A 15,025-nucleotide genomic window follows, 5' to 3' on the forward strand; every position below is an offset into this window, starting at 1 on the left:
ATCATGGCTCCACCACCTGCTAGCTGTGCAACTCTCATGGAGTCCCTTCACCTGTCTGAGCCTTGATTTACTGAACTGCAAAATGGGAATAATAACACCTACCTCATGGGTTGTTGTGAGCATTGAATGGGTTAATACATGTAGATTTCTTAGAACAGAGCCTGGCATAGGGTAAGTGCTCAGTAAGTGCCAGCTGCCACCACTGTCATCATCTATCAGCACCTGCTGCCAGCCAGGTACATTGATAGCTGCTGGATAAATGAAGTGAGGCCCCTGCCTTGTGAATCTTACAGTCTAAAGGGGAAGAGGAATAATAAATACAATAAAGAAGTAGATTTCAGGGGGTAAGCCATGCTATGAAGAAAGAAAGAGGGTGCTGGGAGAGAGGAGACTTCAGGCAGGGTCATTCGAGAAGGCCTCTCAGAGAGTGACACCCTCCTGCCCCAGGGGTGCCAGATGACCTGGGATGTGCTGGCATGTGCTGGAGTGCCCTTTCCCTGAAGGGACAGCCACTACTGTGTTCCACATCCAGTTCTTGCATGGCAGGCACAGAGGTATCTGCCTCCTTCTGTGTCCTTCTCTCCTTCCCGTGTCTACCTGCCTCCTCCCTTCTCTCTCCTCCCCAGCTCCCCCCTCGCCGTTTCCCTTCCTCCCCCCCTTACTTTCTCCTTCCTACCTTCTTTTCCCTCCCCCTCTCCCTTTCTTCCTTCTTTCCTTCCTTTAAATACTAACTTGCTTTTATTAAATAGGTGTAAATATGTTAACAATACAAATACAGATAACAACACAAATAGATACTGTGTACCCCCCTCCCCACACACAAGTTTAAAGAAAAATAGAATAACTATTACCTTTAAGCTGCAAACCTTTCAGTTACATTTCTCTAAAAGATGACTTTAAAAAAAACCCACTTTTCCCCACTCCCATTATGTACCTAAAAATGAAGAATTCTTTAATATCCTCAAATTCAATGTTCAAGTTTTCAATCATCTCATAAAGACCCTAATTTTTTTTTAAGACTGTTTGACACTGGATCCAAGGAGGGCCCAGAGAGTGTGACTGTTTGAAGTGACTTTTCATTTTCTTCCATCTGTCCATGTGTTCCATTCGTCTTTGTCCCCTTGCTGTCTTTGTGCTGAANTCTCATAAAGACCCTAATTTTTTTTTTTTTTTTTTTTTTTTTTTTTTGTTGTGTCCGGCAACGGATCGCAACCCTCAGTGTTGCCCCCGTACCGGACCGGGGACCAGCAACGGGATTGCAACCCTCGGTGTTGCTCCCGCGCCTCGCTCAGCCAGTGAGCGGGAACTGGTCTGTATGTGGGATCCGAACCCTCAGGCGGGAGCACCGCCGCACTTCCCAAGCCACGCACTTATCCAGTGCGCCACCGGGCTGGCCCATGAGACCCTAATTTTTTTTTAAGACTGTTTGACACTGGATCCAAGGAGGGCCCAGAGAGTGTGACTGTTTGAAGTGACTTTTCGTTTTCTTCCATCTGTCCATGTGTTCCATTCGTCTTTGTCCCCTTGCTGTCTTTGTGCTGAAGCAGCTGGGTGGCCCGCCCTGTAGAATTCTCTGCAGTCAGAGTTTTTCTGATTATGGTCCCATGGTGTCATCAACATGTTGCTGTTTCCTCCATATTTCCAGGAAATTGGTAGTTGGAGCTGGAGGTGTGATCAGAGTTGGCTTTGATGCCTGTGGCAGGACCACCTCATCAGTAGCGGTGCGTTCCTCTGCCAGGAGGCACGGGGCTCTGGCTGTCTCTTCTCTGTGACATTCACAGGTACCATGCTCAATGCCTGGATTCGGCTTGTAATTTTGAACATATCCTCTTCACTCCCACCTTAGAGCAATTGCTACCCTGAACTTTGTGTTTATCACTTCCTTTTCTTTGTAGCTTTACCACACTTTTGATTCCTTAAATAGTGCATTTCATTTTGCATGCTGGGGAACTTTATGCAAATGCAATCGTTCTATAAGTAGTTTCCTGCAACTTGCTTTTTCCTTTAACATTATGTCCTTGAGATTCACTCGTTGTCTCTTCTATATCTATAATTCTCTCCTTTTCTCTGCTGTGTAATATTCTACCGTAGAGCTTATTAATCCATTCTGCTGGTAGTGGACATTTGATTGTTTCCAAGTTTTTCCTCTTGGTGTTACAAATAGTGCTGTCTGGAATGTTCTGTTTCCTGGTACGTGGACATAGACGAGTTTCTGTAGGATTATGCCCACAGTGTAGCTGCTTGTCACAGGGTGTACACATCTCCAACTTTAGTAGACAATATCAAATTATCTTCCAAGGTGGTTATACCAGTTTACACTCCCGTCAGCAACACATAAGTAATTCATTGCTCTACATCCTCACAACGTTTGACACTGTCAGACATTTAAATTTTTTTGCTTGACTGGTGTGTGTGAAATGGTATCTTTGATGAACAGAAACTTTCTGCATCATTAAATCTATTTTCCGAAAGGTTTGAGCTTTTTGAGTGTAGTTTAGGATGGTGCTACCCAAAATGTGTCATCGGACTGGCAGCATCAGTGTCACTTGGGAGCTTATTAGAAATGCAGATATATGGCCCCACCCTAGACCTGCTGAATCAGAAATGCTAGGGTGGAGCCAGCAGTGTGTGCTTTTACAAACCCTCTGGGTGATTCTATGCTCGTTGAAGTTTGAAGTACTGGTTTAGGAAATCTTTCTCCACCCTGATGTCATAAAGAGATTCTCCTACATTGTCTTTCAAACATAGTGCAGTCTTACCTTGCACACTTAAGTTTGTAATCCACCCAGAATTGATTTTTGTGTCCAGTATGAGGTAAGGTTGTAATTTCATAGTTTTCCATATGGATAACTAGTTGTCCCAGGCTATTTACTGAGAAGTCCATCCTCTCCCCACAGGCCTACAATCCCTCTGTGTTGTAAAGTTTTGTAAATATCTTTCCCATAGAAGTGCGGGACTCTTCCTGAGATCTCCACTTTGTCCCATAGGTCACTCTATGTCTGGCCAATAACACACTGTCTTTTTTTTTGGTTGACAAATAATAATTGTGCAGGTATGTAGGGTACAAGACACACTGTCTTCATTATAACGGCTTTGTAGGAATGCTTGATCTCCAGGAGGTTCAGTTACCAGCTTCTCGTTCTTCAGAAGGGCCCTGGCTGTCCTGTCTTTTGCTTTTCTGTGCACACGCCAGAGTCAGCTTGTGAGGCTCCATGGAATTGCATTGAACTTCAGATCAACGTTAGATCCTGAGTCTCTAGCTCAATTAGGGAAGAATGGACATGGTACAGTACTGAGTTTTTGTGGTTTTTTTCCAAAGTCTGCTCAAGGTCTTCTTTCATAATAACAGAAATAGAGAAAGGGCCACTTCTCACAGGGGCTTACTGTCATTCCCAGCCACTGCCCCTGCCGCATGGGCTGGGACATCCCTCACACACTCACGATGGCCTTGCAGCTGGTCTCTCTTCTCCCCCTTGACACGTGGTGGCCTCAGTGGATGGATGCTCAGGGTCGGGGTGATGCAGGGCTTGACTTGGAAGGATGAACCTTCCCATCTCTAAGGGCCTCAGGTTTTGAGAGGATATGCTACTCTTAAAACCTGCTTCCGGCTACAGTCTTTTTATGGGCAATTTCTAGCTGTGTCCCAGTTGGCATATGAAATGGGTTCAGGATAGAGATGTTCACAAATGGAGAAGCAATTTTTCCTTTCATAAGTTGAACTGAGTGGAAATGAAGGCTTCCAGACTCCACAGCTCCTGTCCTAACCCCATTTGCTACATGGTTTAATATGCCTGCTGGCCACCAAGCACAGTGCAAGGTGCTCTGGGGCTATGGGCCTCATGGAACTTTGGGGCCAGGATTTCACTAGTCGAAGAAGGAGCCTGGAGAGACAGGGGCCCAGCAGGTGTACAGTGTGACCAAACGCTCAGAGGCTCTGTCTTCCACCTCATGACCACGAGCATGATTTCCCACTGTTTCTCTTGGAATCTGCACTGCAGAGGTGAGCAGTATACGACTGCACATTTTGCATGATGCTCAGAGGCTCTGTCTTCCACCTCATGACCACGAGCATGATTTCCTACTGTTTCTCTTGGAATCTGCACTGCAGAGGTGAGCAGTATACGACTGCACATTTTGCATGATGAAGTCAGCGCTGGGTTGCCAGTACTCAGAAGCCATAATGTGTTCATTTGTCCATTCTTTCATTTAATTATTCATTCATCCAATGGCTATTTATTGTTCACTGCTGGGGATGGTGCAGTGCACAGAGAAGCTCAAAGTCCCTGCCCTCTAGAGCTCGCAGTCCAAATATATAAATGGTAAAACCAGGCAGCACTAAACACTCTGAAAAAAGAGAAAGCAGGATAGGGGAACAGTGTGATGGGGCAGCATGGAGACTGCTGTTCTAGTAAGGGATGTGTCTCAGAGGAAGAGGCATTTGAACGGAGATCTCAATGAGAGAGCCTTGCACATATCTAAGGAGAGAGCATTCTGGGTAGAGAGAACAGCAGGTGCAAAGGCCCTGAGGCATGAACATGCTTGGTTTAGAGAGTTGTAGGAAGGCTGTGGACCTAGAGGAGAGTGAGGGAGAGAAGCATGTAATCTTTTCTCAAAGAAGTAGCCTTTTCCAAGGCCAAGTGGGATTCCTGGGTCCTGGCAGTGTGTTGGTGCTGGCAGGTGGGTCAGGAAAATCAATCAAAATGGAATTCTGACGAAGAGGACAGTGGCTGTTCATGACACACAGGCTGCTGCTGTGGAAGCCACTCACTCCTTTCTCCCTCTGGGGTAACCCGGATTTCCCCGTCAAACAGCCCCCCAACTGTGGTGCTAAGATGGTTACACTGTCTTTGGAGAGAAGGTGGCTGATGCGCTCTGCAGATGGCCACTAGAGCCCAAAGCCAGAGTCAGACTGATACCACGGGAAGGCCTGGCTTCTGTTAGGTCTAGAAACACAGGTTGGGGGTGGGTTTGTGGGGAGTGAGCTTAAACTTTCCCCTTCTACTGGAGAATATTGCACATGGAGGTGCGCTGGGAGGCCTCCTGTCATGCCTGGAGAAGCTGCTGTGTCTCTCTGAAGCCCGGGTCTTGGCTTTATTTTAACTCTTGTGATATAGCAGCTCCATCTCCCCTTTTAGAGACACACCTGAGCTTAGCATAGGGGACCTAAGGGGGTCAAGCCACTCTTTGCTTCTTAAATCTCATCTTCCCTCCACCCCCAGGTTAACCACAGCTAGCAGTGCGTATGTTAGCTCACCCCCATTTTTCCTTGTATACCATCTGGGTGATTGCTACTATGTAACCCTGATAAAAGCCAGGGTCTCCCAAGGATCAGTCTTTGTGCAGAGTTCAAAGAAGTATATTCTGGCTGCCAGGTAGTAATTGAACAAGAATTTCCATCTTCAAATAGCTTGAGCCAGATTGTGTAGATTTGAATCCAGGCTCTGCTACTTAACAGCTGTCTAACCTGGGTATGTTACTCAATCTCCCTGAGTCTCAGTTTTGTCATCTGTAAAATGGGTACAATCAATACCTACTTCATAGGAGTACTGTGAGGATTAGATAAATATATGTAAATTGCTTTGTAGAAAGTGCTGTATAAATTAATAAAATAATGACTATTATTCTATATTTACAACTAGTAGAACACCTAACAAAAAGGGACTTCTCCAGAAGAGGTTTATTAAACATCACAGGAGTGGGGGAAGTTTCTGGATTGGTGTAGCTGTTCAGTGATGTCCCCACCCTCCTGTCTTCCATGAATGACAGCAGCATCTAGAAGAGGTTTATTAAACATCACAGGAGTGGGGGAAGTTTCTGGGTTGGTGTAGCTGTTCAGTGATGTCCCCACCCTCCTGTCTTCCATGAATGACAGCAGCATCTATCCTCATGGGTACCTGGTGACCACTGAAGCTCCGAGTGTCACCTCACATCTTTCCCCACAGCAGCCCTCTCCCTGCAGACTTCCCCTTATGTCTCTTCTGTCTGAGTTTAGCCTATGCCACCCTTGATGCAAAGAGGCATGGGAAGCAAGGCATGGGCATCCTCCATCCTGAATGGGCCGCTGGGGAGGCAGCTGCAGTGGCTGCCACAGTAACACTGGTGCCCTACCCAAAACCTGTGCCTCCTGTCCCCATGCTGTCACACCCATGGCTATCCCCTCATCCAGTCTCTTCTTTCGTCCCACCCACACCGTCTTTTCCCTCTTTCCCCACCCTCCTCAGTCTGGTCCTATTTATTCTGCCCAATCTCTTGCTTCTGCAGCCGAAAGCATCCAGGGAACAGGCTGGCTAGGAAGCCTATTGAAGAGAATGGAGGACACTGTCACGTGCATGACTCTTGCTCATTCATGCTGCTGCTGAAGCATCACCTCCATTTGGCCATGTCTGCTCCGGTCCAACTCCTGCCGATGTGGCTAGCAGCCTTCCCACTAGAGTTTCAGACCAGCTCCTGGAGACAGTCAAAAGCCAGACCTTGTGGGGCAAATTCTTGTTAAAGTCTCTCAATTAGGAGGTTGTGTTTCATTCTCTCACTCAGTCATCCCTCTGTGAAATTTTTACTGAGCACCTACCATGTGCTGGGCTCTGTCCTAGGCACTGGGGACATAGCAGTGGATGAGAGGTGAGGCCCCTGCCTCCATGAGGCTTTTACAACCCAGAGAAGGGCTGATGATAAAATGTCATGGGCTTCAAGATACAGGGTCCTTGTGGCCAGAACCCTTTCAGAAGACCGGGATGCACTGCTATGGTAACCACGCAAACTGGAAGGCTGTGCTTGTCACAGCATGCCTGCAGGGCTTGCTAGGGCCCATCCCATTGAGTGTTAAGCCTGCATGAACACTGTCCCATGCTAACAGGTCTTTCGCTGGGTGCAGTGAGCTATGGGAAGGCATGGGGCCTGCCCAGAAGGTGCTTCCTCGCCTGCACACCCACGATTCTTTAGGAACTCTGGAGATGGACCTGGCCACCTGCTTCCCGTCTTTCTGGGTGGCATCTCCCGTCAAGGCCCTGAAGAGCAGCCGACCTCCTCCCACCTTCTGGAGTTGTGCTGCATGTGTATTTGGGGTTCTGAAAGGCATCACTGAAGTCTAATGGTGGGGGGTGGGCTTGGGGGAGGACAGGGACAAGAAGCATGCTGGGATTCAGGCCCTGAGAAGATGATTTGGGGACGTGGTGGCTTTCTTGTGTTGCTTGGCCACAGCAGGATGGCAGTCTCTCCCCGGAGGCTAGCTCAGGCAGGTGCCCTCTCGCCTCCTCGGGGCTCGGTGCCTTCTTAGCTGCAGGCTGATCTCCCTCCCCATCTGCCAACAACACGCTCTTCCCAGTTAGCACCTTTGCCTCTTACTCGAAACCAGAGTCTGAGAACTAGCTTGTTTACTCATCCCGAGAGCTGGGGACAGTTTGGGAGGTGGCGGCGGCATTTTTCTCGTAAGCTCTGAGGTCTTGCTGGTAAGCTGTCTGGGCGGCTGGGTGCCATGCAGACCTGCCCCCCGGGCTGGCTTCCGGAGGCCTCTGGTTTGCAGAGAGTGTCAGTGACTCAGTGCTGTTCTATGTGTCGCTGGCCAAGAGAGTGCAGACGGAGCACCATGCAGTAAGGGGCTAGGGGGCCCCGCTCACAGTATGTGAAAACCCATCTCCCAGAGCACAGCTGACCTCAGACCCACCCATTCAGAAAATGCAGAAATAGCTTCCAAGGTGAAAGTGCTTTGGTGGCAGAGGGTGGACTGGCCATCAAATCAATTCAGTCTGGTAACAAAACCTCCTCTGTGGGGTGGGGTTAGGCACACTACGGCTGCTAATAGAAACAGCTGCTAATGCTTTTGGGTTTTTTTTTTGTTTTTTAGATTGGCATTATGCCAAATAGATTCAGTCCCACATTGCAGATGAGGAAACTGAGGCTCAAGAACTTAAAAGATTGGCTCCCATTCCCTGGCACATGTTGACTCTTTGTTTCCCTCCGAAAGCCTTAAAAGTTAGAAACCATTACTGCCTGCCTTTTGCAGAGGAGGCACAGAGGTTTAGGACTTGCCTTAGGTCCCACGAAGGGACGTGGCAGAGCTGGGGTTGGACCCGGGGAGTCTGGCTCCCTACGGTGTTCCCTGTGATTCTGACCCTGGAAATGAGCCCCTTGCCACTCTGCTTGGCCCCTGTACCAAGCAGTCTACACCCCACCCTCAGAGACGAATAACCTTGCCAGAAACATAGCGGCTGCATTTGTGAGATCAGTGGAGTGCTGAGAAGGGAGGGGGCTGTTGGCCGGAAGAACCAGGGAGGCATTTGAGGCTGGCCGTGGGCAGAGAAGAAGGCTTAGGGAGCAGAGGAGAGAGAGGGGCCAGACTGCACAGAAGTGTAGTGGTGGGAATGTCATGATCTCCTCGTTCCAGCTATGCCATGTTCCACCCGTGTGATGCTGGGCAAGTCACTTAACCTTGGTGACTTTGCTGGCAAGTGCCTGCCATGTGAACATATACTGAGACAATAGAGAGGAATGCACTTTGGCAAAACAGTGCTTAAGGGACTGTGTTTGTCAGCTCAGGCTGCATAACAAAATACCATAGATTGGGTGGCTTAAACAACAGAAATTTTTCTCATGGTTCTGGAGGCCGGAAGGCCAAGGGTGGCAGCATGGTCTGGTTCTGGGGAGGGCTCTCTTCCTGGCTTGCAGTCAGTCACGTTTTCATTGTGCCCTCCCCTGAGACAGAGAGACTGACCGTTGGTGTCTCTTCTTCTAAGTGCATAATCCTATTATAAGGGCCCCACTTCATGACCTCATCTAACCCTAATCATCTCCAAAGGCCCCATGGCCAAATACCATCACATTGGGCATTAGGGCTTCCACATATGAACTTGGGGGCAGACGACACAGTTCAGTTCATAGCAAAGACTAGACAGGTAAAAGGTTTGATCAAGGGGACAGATCAGGAGTTGGAACTCTGCATGTACCAGGAGAGTTATTGTCCTTTCAGGGCACCTGGTACAGTGTCACACAGTCCTTGCCCATCACTCTAGGCAGACTTTGAGTTGAGCAATATATGCAGAGGGCCAGGCCTGTAGCTCTCACTTGGAGAAAGTGAAGACAGAGCCTGTTCCCTGCTCGGACCCTGACGAGTTTCTTTCTAGGTCCTAGTGGCTCTCCTTGCCTGTGAAGCTGGAAAGAATGGCAGGAGGCAGGAGGCAGACGTGGTGAAATTTTTTGCGGGAAATTCAAAACATAAAATACGTAAGACAGATGAGAAGGTACCATGGACATGCTCAGGGATGCTTTCTCACGGGACGTGGCCTACATTGGGCTTTGGAAGTATGTGGAGATGTCTGTGGGTGTTCTGTGCTGGGGGCTGTGCCGTGAACTTGTCACAGCATAGGTGGGAGAACAAAGAATGATCTGGAAGGTGAATTTATGGGAGGGCGAGATGGAGACTGGGCTAGAAGAGTCAGTAAATATCCAGCGAATCCTTTCCAAGCAGCAGGGGCCATGCTGGTATTCGAAAGAAGGGTCTCATGAAGGTGTGTTGGACCTCCTCCGGGGTAAAAGTTTTGTGCGATTCTACGAGACGAGGACAGGTTAGGATGGAAACTTTTCTTATTGCTCGGGCTCCCGGGTCTCATGAAGGTGTGTTGGACCTCCTCCGGGGTAAAAGTTTAGTGCGATTCTACGAGACGAGGACAGGTTAGGATGGAAACTTTTCTTATTGCTCGGGCTCCCGCTTGCTGATCCACCTGGCATGTCTGACTTCCCCCACCCCCAATTCCATTTTTTATGGATAAGCAAGAATAAGTAAACTCAAATGTCTTAAAATAAATGTTTGGTTAATTCTTCCAACCCCCAAAGAGAAAGATGGCTTCCCAAACAATCAGGTATTTATTTTATCGTCTCCTTTGTGGTTGCAGGCTGATTTGTGGGTTTGGATTACTGTTTGTTTCTTGAATCTCAATTCGATGTAGTAACAAGTGCTTTTCTTTTGCCTTTTCTTTTTTTTTAAAGCAACAAGTTATTTTGCAGTGCTTGCTTTGTGGCTGATGCTTCTTAGCAGAAGTTTTGGGGCCGAGGGTGTGATGAGCTGGCAGAAGGACAAGGAAGCAAACCGTGGTTTGTTTAGAATGCTTTCCTGTTTGTGGTTGCTACTTTAGAAGCCGCGTGCTTGCTTGATAGGAGAGGTGTAGCTTAGCTGCATGTAATCAGAAGAAATTCTGCTGAACTGGAGAACAGAACTGGGCAAAAGGGGTAAACTGAGATCAGGTCTGAGTTTACGCAGTTGGTTAATCCTTCCTTGTAGGGTAGCTTAGTTTAGAGAAAGTCACGTGTTGTTTCTCCCTAGATTTTAAGTCAACATTCAATCATGAAAAAAGCGGAGAATGGAGAAGACGGTAGCATGTTCTACACTGTTTAGGAGGGGCCACTGTATTTTATTGTAGACCATCAAACTAAAAGTACCTTAGACCAGTCTCTAATTCCCATCAGCTCCATGATGCAGGTACACAAAGGTCTTCCCATCCAATTCCATCCTGTTTAAGTATACATGCCTTTGATCTCAGAAGTCTGGGAAGCTAGTTGTATAATTTGTCAAGGTGACAGATTCTTAGGTCTGTATTTTTATCTATAAAGACTATTGGTTGACCCCTTGTGCTTTCATGATAATTATCAGCATTGATGAAGCTAACCATATCTAATCTACATCCTAAATTATTTCCTAATGTACAGGACTAGTGGGGCGCCTCACCAGTTTATGCCTAGGCTAGTAGAGATGCGATGCCACCATATCAGTCTGCAGCTGTAGCCTTGTAAAAGACAGGAGGTGCCTCTCTCTCTGTCTTTGGGAGGATTTGTAGATGGCACCTATGGAACGTATAGTAAGTCTAAGCACCACCTTTCCTTTTTTTTTTTTTTCTGGCAGCTGGCCAAAGGAGATCCAAACCCTTGACCTTGGTGTTATAACACTGTGCTGAACCAACTGAGCTTACTGGCCAACCTACCTTTCCTCCCTATGTCTGTCTCCATGTCACTGACAACTGACCAGAACTTTCACATGGATCAGTGGAACTTACTTCCTGTTTAAACATGCAGGGAAACAGAATTGGATTCTTGGTTATTGGAGTGGACTGTATCAAACTGGTCTTTGTCTCCTTCCACATTTTTCTCTGTACCATCGTCTTTTGAGGACTGTATTTTAGAGTTAATAAACATGTACCCATCAGCCCACCACATCATCTCATGCAATTCTCACAGCAACCTTGCCAGGGAGGCATTTTTATTTCCATTTTGTGGCTGAGGAAACTGAGGCTCAGGGAGAGGCCATGAGACTTATGCAGATGTACTGACAGAGCACTTTTGTTCCAAGAGCTTCTGATGCTAGTCTGCATTTTAGGAGAGCCTCAGGGCATTCAGATGATCTTTCAAATTGGGAAACCCATAGAGCATGGGGCCACTTCTCGGCTCTGCCCAATGTGTGGGGGCTGTTCCTAGACAAGTTGCCCCATTTCTCTGACTCAGTAACATGACCTGAGAAATGGGAATCACATCATCAACCCCTGGAGATGGCCGTGAGCATTGAAGATGGCAGAGTGAGCAGCCACCTGTGGAGGGGGATGTTTGGCGTGATCTGGGTCTTGAGTTGAATTTTAGGTCTTAGTTGAATAAAACAGGCCCTTCCTCTGGCTCTTGATCTATCTTCCATCGAGAAACAGACAAAGAGTGAAACACCATGACTAAACAGGAAGCTGCACCTGAAAACACTGCAAACAAAACCACCAGTTTGATGCTTTATATTTCTCTGAGAAGGTGACAGAGCCGAGCTCGGCTTCTTGGGTACCAGCTTTTGAGTCCGTTGAGATAGTACAAGTGCTGCCTCCCATGCCAGCACTGGGCACCATGCAGTTCAGAATTTGAGGTTTGGAGAAAAAATCCTTGTTCTAGCCAGGTGGTGTTAAGAGCACCATCCCAGGGATGCCACCTAGATTCGAATTGCTACCCCAAGGGTGTGACTTCAGACTCGTGGGTGACACCTGATACTTTACCAAGTGCTACTTAAATGGGTAAATATGGATCAAGTGAAAACATCTTGGCCATTATCGCACTTTGGAGCTGTTTTTTTTCTAGAATAACAACTGAGCAAAACATGGAGTGGTGTGCTCTAACTTAACCCTGCTGTGGGCCGGGGACCCAGCACAGAGGCTGAGGCCAGGGAGGTAGTGTGGAGGTTGTTAGTTTCTGCATTTCTGAGGGTAGATGCAGAGCATTTATGTAAGGGTGGGGTGTGGTCTGTGATCAAGGAGTCAGGGAACACACCAAGGTTGGCCTGAACAACTGGAAGGAAGGAATGTATGTTTCTTGTGCTGGGAACAAGTATAACAGGTTTCTGCATTTCTGAGGGTAGATGCAGAGCATTTATGTAAGGGTGGGGTGTGGTCTGTGATCAAGGAGTCAGGGAACACACCAAGATTGGCCTGAACAACTGGAAGGAAGGAATGTATGTTTCTTGTGCTGGGAACAAGTATAACAGGGTTATTTGAGGGGAGCAAGTACGGAGCGGATGGTAGAGAGGATCCAGAGACTGGTTCTGGCCATGTTAAGTTTGAGATTCCCAGTGGGCAGTTAGATATCTGTCTGAAGCTCAGGGGTGCTGGTCTGGGCTAAGAATATTAATTTGGCACAGTCAGGATATAGGTGGTATTTTAAAGCCCTGAGTAAATGATCTGACAGCGCCTTCTGTTCTTGGATTTCGAACAAGTCAATTTGTAGTGAAGACAGGGAAGTATGGTCGAGCCCTGTATCCACAGGTTTGCATCTGCAGATTCAACCAATGGCAGATTGAAAATGTTCGGGGGGAAAAAACCCAATAGAAAAATAATAATACAACAATAAAAAATAATACAAATAAAAACAATACAATATAAAATTATTTACATTGTATTAGGTGTTATAAGTAATCTAGTGGTGATTTAAAGTCTACAGAGATGATTGCATAAATTATATGCAAATACCATGCCATTTTATATCAGGAACTTGAGCACCCACAGATTTTGGTGTCTGAGGAGGGTCCTGGAATCAGTGCCCCATGGACACCGAGGGACAACTGTATGAGGGAGCTGCCTTAGGGCCATATGCACCTGGAATTTAGGAGAGTGGGCCTTTTTGCTGTAGAAGATGGCCTGAAATGCGTGGTCCGAACTGTGTTTACAGCAGCATCTGAGGAGGAGAGATGCTGTTACCACCTTGCCCCAGGGCTACAGCAACCTGAACCCAACCCCAACCAACCAATTTCTGTCCGATCTCAGCCTTTGGAGGTTCAGGCCTGTTATTGCAGAACCACTAAGAAGCTCTCCCTATTGAATGTTCTCTTGCTTGAAGATGAGATTTCAGGGAGCTCATTCCTCTCCTTGGAAGAGCATCCTAGTTTACTTGACAAAGCCAATGAGGCTCTGTAGCTTCCTGTTAGAGACCGAACCCAGAAAATACCTCCAGGTCGGACATTCAGAATGGACTCTGGCCTTACAATTTGGCCATTCAAAGGGGATGGGAAGACAAGTGTTTTGAAAGCTGTAGGAACTATACAGATGTAGAGGGATTTATTGTTTATTTAAAATTAATGAGAAAATGTGATAGAATGGCCTATAAAATAGACTCCTCGGTCTCATTCTTTTCAAGTGCCTTCATTGCTCTGATTGGGCAGGAGCTATTTTTTTCATTGTTAACAGAAAAAAAAAAGGAAGAAAATGTGCTGTCTTATGAATTTACATGACCACTGACGTAATATCACTAGTAAAAAGGAAACTGAGGCCAAATTTAGTATATAGAGAGCATGAAAGAACATTACATTAGAGTAGATCCCTCATGAAGTTCTGATTTTCTTTTGACTGCAGCAGAAGCCAGCTTTTTAGTTTTATCTCTTTAGTTGGCTGTTATTTGAAACCCCATTACAAACCAGCAGCAGAGCCCTTTTGCCTCCTAAACACCCCCCCCAAAGAAAACCCCAAATCTTGCTGATCCCCGATTCTTTTCACAAAGTCCCTCATCTCACTGATTAGTACCCTGGTGTTGGGTTAATTCTGGCACAGATGTTCAGATGTTACAGAATTTGGGCTTAAACTACAGCCAAAGGGTTCGTTAAGTTCTCTCCTGGGTTCCAAGTGTCTTGAAGAGATACCCATTAAATGGATGATATTGGCATGAGTTGGAAGCATAATAGAGATCAAAGGTGATTTTTTTTTCTTCTCAAAAATGGTTTTGCAAATCTTTTTCAGAGCTGATAGACACACACCTTAGCTGGATACAAAACATATTATGAAACAGAATGACTGTGATCTTTGATCCGAGAAATCAAAGTGAAAGGTAACTGATATCTTCTGCTTCTCCTTTTTGTTTTCCAGCTGTGTGTTTCCTTACCTTGAATTTTTTTAGTAATAGAAAGCTTGACAACCTGGAGGCCCTCTCTTCTTATTTTCCAACCATCCTCACAGACAACATTTCCTGTTCTTCAGGACTTGACCCCACCACTTCTGAAGTGGACACTGCTGGGGACATTCCCTAAGATTGTCAGTCTGTGGGGCTGGATCTCAAGGTTGGGGAGGGTAGAGGCAGGGGCTGGGGCCCTGGGACTCTGCATGCTCTCCCAGGGGCCCGTCACCCTATTCCAGAGCCAGCCTGCATGGGAAAACTCAGCGACATCATGTTTCTCCAGCCTGCTCCTTTTTGGCTTTGTACATGTTGCTCTGTGTGTCAACCAGTCAAGTAAGGCTTTCCATCGTGGTGGGGGGTCCTGCAGTGGGGAGCCACAGGGCAGTCAGGGAGGTCAGAAAACCTAGGAAGCCATGCAGGAAGCACCCTATGCTCAGGTGATTTCCAGTCTCGATCCCCTCAACTCAGTTTCAACTCCTCCCAGGGACTTTCTTGTCACTTTTTGTGTGTGTGTGGCTGGCCAGTATGGGGACCTGAACCATTGAACTTGGTGTTATAACACCACACTCTAACCAACTGAGCTAAGCAGTCAGCCCCTTTGTCACTTTTTTTTTTTTTTTTTTTTTTTTTTTTTTTT

The 15,025-nt window shown here is 46.9% G+C and overlaps 1 protein-coding gene and 1 long non-coding RNA gene across 9 annotated transcripts in view; one reads left to right on the forward strand and one right to left on the reverse strand.

Moving 5' to 3' along the window:
• Nucleotides 1-15,025, forward strand: part of NFATC2 (nuclear factor of activated T-cells, cytoplasmic, calcineurin-dependent 2) — a 169,665-nt gene that overhangs the window by 145,982 nt on the left and 8,658 nt on the right. For 4 of the 8 annotated variants that reach the window (XM_008582238.1, XM_008582234.1, XM_008582232.1 and 1 more), the window contains exon 10: nt 14,235-14,322. The exons of the other annotated variants lie outside the window; for them this stretch is intronic. In XM_008582238.1, the coding sequence (XP_008580460.1) occupies nt 14,235-14,278 (44 nt within the window). In that variant the 3' untranslated portion in view covers nt 14,279-14,322. The remainder of the gene's footprint in view (nt 1-14,234; nt 14,323-15,025) is intronic. 8 annotated transcript variants of the gene reach the window in all.
• LOC103598250 overlaps nt 1-15,025 on the reverse strand; it is a 36,916-nt gene that overhangs the window by 12,522 nt on the left and 9,369 nt on the right. The gene's annotated exons all lie outside the window — the stretch shown is intronic.

Source organism: Galeopterus variegatus, unplaced genomic scaffold (assembly GCF_000696425.1).
Source record: "Galeopterus variegatus unplaced genomic scaffold, G_variegatus-3.0.2 Scaffold2546, whole genome shotgun sequence".
NCBI classification, from domain to species: Eukaryota; Metazoa; Chordata; class Mammalia; order Dermoptera; family Cynocephalidae; genus Galeopterus; species Galeopterus variegatus.